At 40.0% G+C, this 7,899-nt stretch overlaps 1 protein-coding gene across 1 annotated transcript in view; it reads left to right on the top strand.

Annotated features, from left to right (window-relative positions):
• Positions 1-7,899, top strand: part of LOC101846027 (vacuolar protein sorting-associated protein 28 homolog) — a gene marked incomplete at both ends in the record, with an annotated part of 23,581 nt that overhangs the window by 13,780 nt on the left and 1,902 nt on the right. Inside the window, 3 exon segments of the mRNA XM_005106688.2 lie at positions 670-698; positions 1,685-1,722; positions 2,115-2,204. Coding sequence (XP_005106745.2) covers positions 670-698; positions 1,685-1,722; positions 2,115-2,204 — 157 coding nt within the window.

Below are 7,899 nucleotides of genomic sequence, written 5' to 3'. Positions count from 1 at the left end.
AAAAAAAAAAAAATGACTTGAAGTTCTCAGTCCATTTCCATGGCCGTTCGTTACTCGCTCGCCCCGAGTAACAAACCCGTCCGTTCATTCACCCCAACACTACAAGACACCAACAAAGGATACGAAGAAAGGAAAGGGGATGATGTTTGAAAAAAAAAGAACTGTGATAGAATTAGGTTGAAGTCAGGAAGAAAAAGTGAATAGGAAAGTGGTAGAGAGGAGTGCATATCTACAGGGTAGTACTTTGTTTCCTGAGTTGCCCACTCTGTTTTGTTCAATTAAAAGTCTTTAGTATCTACGGCAAACTTGAAATCCTGACTACCTCTTTTATTGTGAGCCTTGAAATGCAGAGAAACAGGCATAGATGATATCTAATTTACCATACAGCACTTGGTGGCTCAATTGCTGAATCTCTCACTAGTTTCTGTTGTCTGTAGGAAGAATGGCTGGTACAGTGGATAGTTGATATAATTATGCCTTTGATATCATTATGCTGTGCTCTGAAGGGAACTGATATTGATTTGTATTAAATCACAATGTTTGTTGTTCAAATTGTAATGTTTTTGAAACTCGCCAACTTTCTTCGTTTGTTCACATATTTATCAATTGAATTAATAAGGTACGTAATGTAATAAATTGTTAAATTGAATCTAATGTTTCTGTTTCCAGGTCAGAGTAATAATGCTGGGCTTTATGAGGTATAGTAAAGAAGTGCCTTTGTTCGTGTCATCCTCATTCTCATGATTCTCATCCATTTTTCTTGACATCACTACCAACTTAAAAAATCATTCTCAGTTGGTCTGCTATCAAGTATTTTAGCCATATTTTACCCTTATTTTTAGTTTTTACAAAACAGTGCCCTTTTCCTCTCTTGCTCTGTGAATTTGCTTTCAAAACAGTGCCCTTTCCCTCTCTTGCTTTATGAATTTGCTTTCAAAAGAGCATAGTGATATTTTGTAGTTTGTTTGTGTCTTGAACAAAAGCCAGAACATTGACTCCATCACTTCATTTATTTTTATGCTCCTGATTCTTTTACTCAATAGACTTTAGATGCCTTTGGTCAGTGGACTTTCCAAGGATTTTTGCCTTTACCATGATGGGTTGTCTGCTAATTCTTTTTAAAAAAATTTGTATAAATCTGTTTGTTTAGCACAGTAGGAATAAAAGTTTTTTTGTGTTGTTTTTATTTTTTTTTTAATTATAAAAACAAAGAAGCTGTTGATTTTTTTTCTTTCGGCCTGAGGAACTCTGGGCAAAGAAGCTTCTCGAAAAGCATAGCAAGAAGGGCAAACAAAGCCTGAAAGTAGGCATGAGGTAAAGTTTCAATGGAGAGGGTTGGGGGAGGGCGAACAGTGGACAAAGAAGCCTGTATATATTATATTATAATTGCAGCATTTCCTTTTATTGCAGCTCTTAGACTTTAAATGAAAAGTTAACAATCATACCATGAACAGCTGTAGAAAATTCCATCTCTGTATAAAGGCATACCTCAAGTCCCATTGATCTATTGTCTTGTACAACAATCTTTGATTTATGGCCGTAATAGTATTTTGCAGGGATGAGGCAGCATTCAGATAGCCATAAACAGATTGTTGTGATGGTACAGGTACTCATTTCAGAATAATCTAGGTTGAACTGGCAGTGAATGTTTCCATTGTATTTACACTTTGTTATTATTTTTCAGGAGGTTAAATTGTACAGAACTGCTAGAGAGAGAGAAAAGTAAGTTTACAGCAAGCAACGTGTCAATGTATTTCTTTTAAAAAATGCCACTCTTCTCTCCGTTGTTTGAGTTCTATTCCATCAGCATCATTTTGGTTAAACCACATTTATTTGAAGGGAGATTTTACAGCTGAAATGTAGAAAAGTTGAACTGGTCATTTATTGCGCAGCCACTCATAAACGTGCACATACGGTTGACTAATGAGAAATGTTATATGCCTCTTGATTATGTGCCAAATCATCTTCAGAGCATCATAATGTTCTCAAATTGTCTCATAAAGTGTCTAACCTTTTTGGTCATTCATTCTGTCATTTTTCAGTTTCATGTTTCGAAGACCCTTTACATTTTTAATCCATCTTCTCAAATGAAATTTCCTTTATTGACTTTACAGATATGACAACATGGCAGATCTGTATGCAGTCATCAATACTCTACAGAGCCTGGAAAAAGCCTACATTAGAGATGCTGTCTTAGCTAAAGAGTGTGTACTGAGTGTTCTGAGTGTTCTGAGTTTTGGTTCTAATAGTTGATTTTTAAAAAAATATTATAATTTGGGTTTTTTTAATTAATTTTTTAAAAACAACCATAATGACAGCTAAACACGTGCATGAGGGGGGAGGGTGGCAGCTGAAAGTTCCAATTTGGGTCAAAATTGTGGATTTTGAGATGCGGGTTGTTTTGGCTTCTTCAACCTCTTTTACAACTATTTCATCATATATGAGAAACCCCTACACCCTTATATTGTTACGTATTATTAGGCATTTCACCACCACCCCCACCAACAGGAGGAAGGAGTCCCCCAGGGGAGCATCCTTTCTCCTCTCCTATTCGAAATTAAAATAAATTCCATAGTGAAAACCCTCCAAAACAGCATAGACAGCTCGTTATACGTTGACATCTTCTTGATATGCTGCCGATCGAAAAATCCTCATTTGAGATCTATGGAAAGGCAGCTGCAAACGCAGCTGCACAAACTTGAAACGTGGGCAAACAACAACGGTTTCAAGTTCTCCCCGTCAAAGACGGTTGCAGTACACTTCTGCCAAACAGGCAGACGTGTGCTGCAGCCGGATTTGACACTATACGGGGAAAGGATTCCCGTCCAGGACCAAGCTCGTTTCCTCGGCGTCATTTTCGACAAAAAACTCACATTCATACCGCACATCAAAGACCTTCGTGTGAGGTGCCAGAAAGCGTTAATTGCTTTGAAAATTCTATCGAATCCGGAGTGGGGCGGGGACTCAAAACACCTTCTCCACCTGTACATCTCCCTTGTCCGGTCCAGGCTTGACTACGGCTGTCAAGTCTACGGATCGGCAAAACCACACGTCTTAAAAATACTAGATCCAATACAGAACCAAGGACTCCGCCTCGCTCTGGGGGCTTTCAGCACTTCTCCGGTGGAGAGCCTCCAGGCCGAGGCCAACATACCACCACTCTCACTCAGACGCACACAACTCTCACTACAATACGCAGTTAAACAGAGCTCAACACCGGAAAATCCAGAGCACAACAGCATTTTTAAAACAAATCCAGAAACCATAAACAAATTCCAAAACAACGAAAAACTCATCAAACCCTTCGGCCTCAGAATCCTTGAGGACCTCAAAAACTTAAACTTTTCCAAACAAGACATCCAACAAATTCTTTTCCCCGACCTCCCTCCTTGGCACCTTACCAAGGCAGAAGTAGACTTACAGCTGACCACACACAACAAAGAAAGCACAAACATCAAAACTTTTCAAGCAGAATACAAAAGACTAATAGATAAATACCCCGGTGCGGAGCTCATCTTCACAGATGGCTCCAAAAAAGACAATGAAGTGGGCGCCGCAGCCCTATCTTCCAACAGTACACACCAGAGGAGACTCCATACTGAAGCCTCCATTTTCTCTGCGGAGGCCACTGCCATTGACATGGCACTGGACTCCTTAGAAAACTCTCCTAACAAATCTTTCCTCATCCTTTCTGACTCTCTGTCTTGCATCACCTCACTCACAAACTACACACTCCTACATCCAAAAATAGTTAGGCTACAACAGAAAATTCATACACTATCCGAAACAGGAAAAAACATCATGTTCGCATGGATACCCAGCCATGTGGGCATCCGGGGAAACGAGCAGGTAGACGACCTGGCGAAGAAAGCTTCATCCCTTCTGCTGGGATCAACGACAAACACTCTCCCACAGACTGACTTTAGAAATAAAGTCAAAAAGTACACCTCCAGTCTGTGGGAGAGCCACTGGGAAAAGCAGAAAAATAATAAATTATATGAAATTAAACCCAAACTAGAACAACGAAATCCTTCGGACCTCTCCAGAAGAGACGAAGTCATTTTTACTCGATTGCGCATCGGACACATGGCCCTGACCCACAAATACCTCCTACAGGGAGATGAGAAGCAGTTCTGTGTCGGATGCGACACAGATTTCACCATTAGACACATTTTAACAGAATGTCTAGACTTTGTAGAGATCCGAAGGAAATATTATAAATGCAAGAAATTGCAGGATATTTTTTCCGTCGTTGTTCCCAGCAGAATTTTAAATTTTATAAAGGCCATTGGCCTTTATGGCGAGTTGTAGAGTGAATTTGATATTATTAAAATTTTTTATTGTTACTTAGGAGAGTTGTTTTAAATCACAAATGTATTTACACTTAATTTAAATATTTTAACTTTTTAACATTTTAAGTCAATTAGTTAACCAGTCGTGAAGTGAACTATTTGCAAAGGTGAACAACTTGTGTTTCGCGCGCTCATATGACCTTAGCAGTTGCGAGCGCCGTAAAACCTTATACTATACCTATACCTATTTCACCACCATATCCTCCTAAAGTCCTTCTTTTATTTCTTTATTGTCCATTTTCTCAAAACTCTGTTTTTCTTTCTATATATACAGCTGCCATTAGGAAAATGAAACAAGGAAAAGCCACAGGGCCAGATAATATTCCAGTTGAAGTGATTGTCGCGCTCGAACTAGGCACTGAAATAACAACAAAGCTCCTAAATGCTATTTATGACAGTGGTGAGATCCCAGAAGATATGATGAAGTCAGTTTTTATAGCTTTACCTAAAACACCAGGTGCCACTGAGTGTGATATGCATAGAACAATTAGCCTTATGAGTCATTTTACAAAAATATTGTTGCGAGTAATAATGGGAAGATTGAGAAGAAGTGTAAGACCAGAGATATCTAAAACACAATTCGGCTTTGTTCCTGACAAGGGCACCAGAAATGCTATATTCACTTTACAAATGTTAGTGGGAAAGATGTATTGAAGCACAGAAAGATCTGTATTTATGCTTCATAGATTATTCAAAGGCGTTCGATAAAGTTAGACATGATGAGCTATTTAAAATACTGGAAAAGCTAGACATAGATGGAAAAGATCTAAGAATTATCAGAAATTTGTACTGGGACCAAAACGCTGCTGTACGAATTAATGGAGAATACAGTGAATATAAGCAGATTAGGCGAGGAGTGAGGCAAGGATGTGTTATGTCACCAGACCTCTTTAACATGTACAGTGAAACAATCCTTAGAAACATAGAAGAATGTCCAGGCCTCAAAGTTAATGGAGAAAATATTAATAACATCAGGTATGCAGATGACACGGTTTTAATAGCAGGCTCCGAAAAGGACCTTCAAATGCTTCTAGATACTGTTGTAAAAGAAAATGAACATAAAGGATTATTGTTGAATGTAAAGAAAACAGAATGCATGGTAATATCCAAAAAAGCAGCAAATCCTAGTTGTAATCTCATTAGCGAAGGTGAAAAGATCAAACAAGTCCAACAGTTTAAATATCTAGGATATATGATAACATCTGATGCCAAATCTTCCGCAGAAATAAAAAGGAGAACTGCAATGGCTAAGGCTAGTTTCAATAAAATGAGCCCAATCCTGAAAAATAGAAACTTATCAATGAACACCAAAATGAAAGTCCTGAAATACTATGTTTGGTCAACCCTTCTATATGGCTGTGAATGCTGGACAATCATTAAAGACAGTGAAAATAAAATAGAGGCAACAGAAATGTGATTTCTTAGGAGACTGCTAAGAGTATCGTGGAAGGAAAAGAAATCAAATGAGGTAGTGCTTGATGAAGCCCACGTGGGACGCTCAATATCAAAAACAATCAGGAAACGACAAATGCAGTTTTTGGGACACCTGAATAGGGTCTTGAACATCTAGCTCTCACTGGCAAAATTGAGGGCAAGCGAGGCAGGGGTAGGCCCAGAACAACATACTTAGGGAACCTAAACAAATGGGTAACAGGGAAAAATCAGGGAAACATAGCTTTTCTGAAAGCATCCGAGCAAAGAAATGAATGGAAAATCATGATCGCCGATGTCTGTCGCAGATCTGGCACTGGATGATGATGATGATATACTTTTTTAATAACTTTGCAATTTTTCATCCAATCGTCATAAAATTTTGCAGAATGAAGAGAAGATGTAAACCCCAAAAAATTGTCTCTTGAATTTCCATTACATGGAATAAATTTTCAATGGTGGTGTCTTGAGTGTGAACTTTCACTGATTTTTAGCAGTCTTGAATTACTTACTTACTACCCATTACGCCATCTGGCGTTTAGGGCAGCAACAAAGGATCTCCAGCTCTGTCAGTTTTGGGCCATCTTGGTCAGCATTCCCCATGAATGATTCCAGGACTTCATTTCAGACTCTACTGTGCGTCTCCAGGTTACTTTGGGTCTGCCCCTTTTGCGACGTCCTTCGGGTGTCCAGTGGAGGGCAGTCTTCACAATAGAGTGGTTCTCTTCTCAGAACATGTCCAATCCATCTCCATCCTCTCCTTTCTATTATGGTGGTCATGTCCTCTTGCTTACATTTACGTAACAGATCTGCGTTGGAAATCTTGTCGGGCCAGAAGATTCTGAGGATTTGGCGTAAGCTGGTTGTATGAAAGGAAGATAGCTTGGCACGGTCATGTTCAGTCATCCTCCAGCATTCAGCTCCGTATAGGAGTGTGGATAGTACACAGCTGTTATACAGCTTTAACTTGGTTTGTATACTAAACTGTCCTGACTTCCAGATGTTGATCATGCTTCTGTGTACAGATCTTGCCTTGCTGAGTCTGTTCATGATGTCTTCCTTTGTGCCGCCGTCAGTTTTGATTATGCTGCCTAGGTAGGTAAATGTATCTGTTATAGGGAGGTCTGTGTTGTTCACCCTAATCAGCGTTGGGGAGCCTAAATTCAGTGTCATCACTTCTGTCTTCTTCTGGCTTATTCTTAACGCAAGTTGGCGTCCGTATTTGTGGAGTCGGTTTGTTTTTTCCTGCATGTGCTGGTTGGTATGGGAGAGTAGTGCAAGGTCGTCGGCAAAGTCAAGATCCTCGAGGGTGGAGAAGAGGGTCCACCTTATGCCTCTAGATGTATCCTCATGACCCAGTCAATGACCAGGTTGAACAGAATTGCTGACATGGTGCATCCTTGTCTAACTCCTGTCTTACCTCAAAAGCAGTGGTACTGTTTCCAACAATGCACTTGAAGTTTTCGTAGAAGCTCTTGATGACCTCTACTATCTTGCAAGGGATTCCATAAGATCGTAGAATGTACCAAAGACTTTCTCTATGCACACTGTCGAATGAAAGTTGTCTCTGCCATTCCGTGCACTGTTCTATTATGTTGCGGAGGGCAAATATGTGGTCTGTGCATATCCGACATCTGGTTAATAATAATCTTGGCCAGGATCTTGCTGGGAACTAATAGCAACGTGATACCTCTCCAGTTGTTGCAGTCTCTAAGAGCTCCTTTCTTTGGTACTTTAACAATGACTCCAGTGCTCCAGTCCTCGGGAATCTGCTCTCCCTCCCATATGGTTTTGAATAGTGGATGAAGAATGGTGGCATTCAGTTCTGGGTCTACTTTAAACAGTTCAGCATTCAGGTTGTCCATTCCTGGAGATTTTCTTGTTTTCATGCTCTTAACAGCTTTTACAATCTCGTGTTTCTGTGGTGGGTCAGAGCTGATATCCAGATCCAAGGTAGCTTCCTGCATGTCTGGGGTGTCCTCAGGTAGAGGTTGGTTTAGGACTTCCCTGAAGTGTTCTGCCCAGCATGCTTCCTGTTCCTTCTCGATTGTCAGCAGCTTGCCAACCTCGTCTTTGATTGGTCCACTCATTCCACCGTGGTACCTGCCACATATTA

The sequence above is a fragment of the Aplysia californica genome, unplaced genomic scaffold (assembly GCF_000002075.1).
Source record: "Aplysia californica isolate F4 #8 unplaced genomic scaffold, AplCal3.0 scaffold00550, whole genome shotgun sequence".
NCBI classification, from domain to species: Eukaryota; Metazoa; Mollusca; class Gastropoda; order Aplysiida; family Aplysiidae; genus Aplysia; species Aplysia californica.
This window is presented reverse-complemented; position numbering and strand designations above follow the sequence as displayed.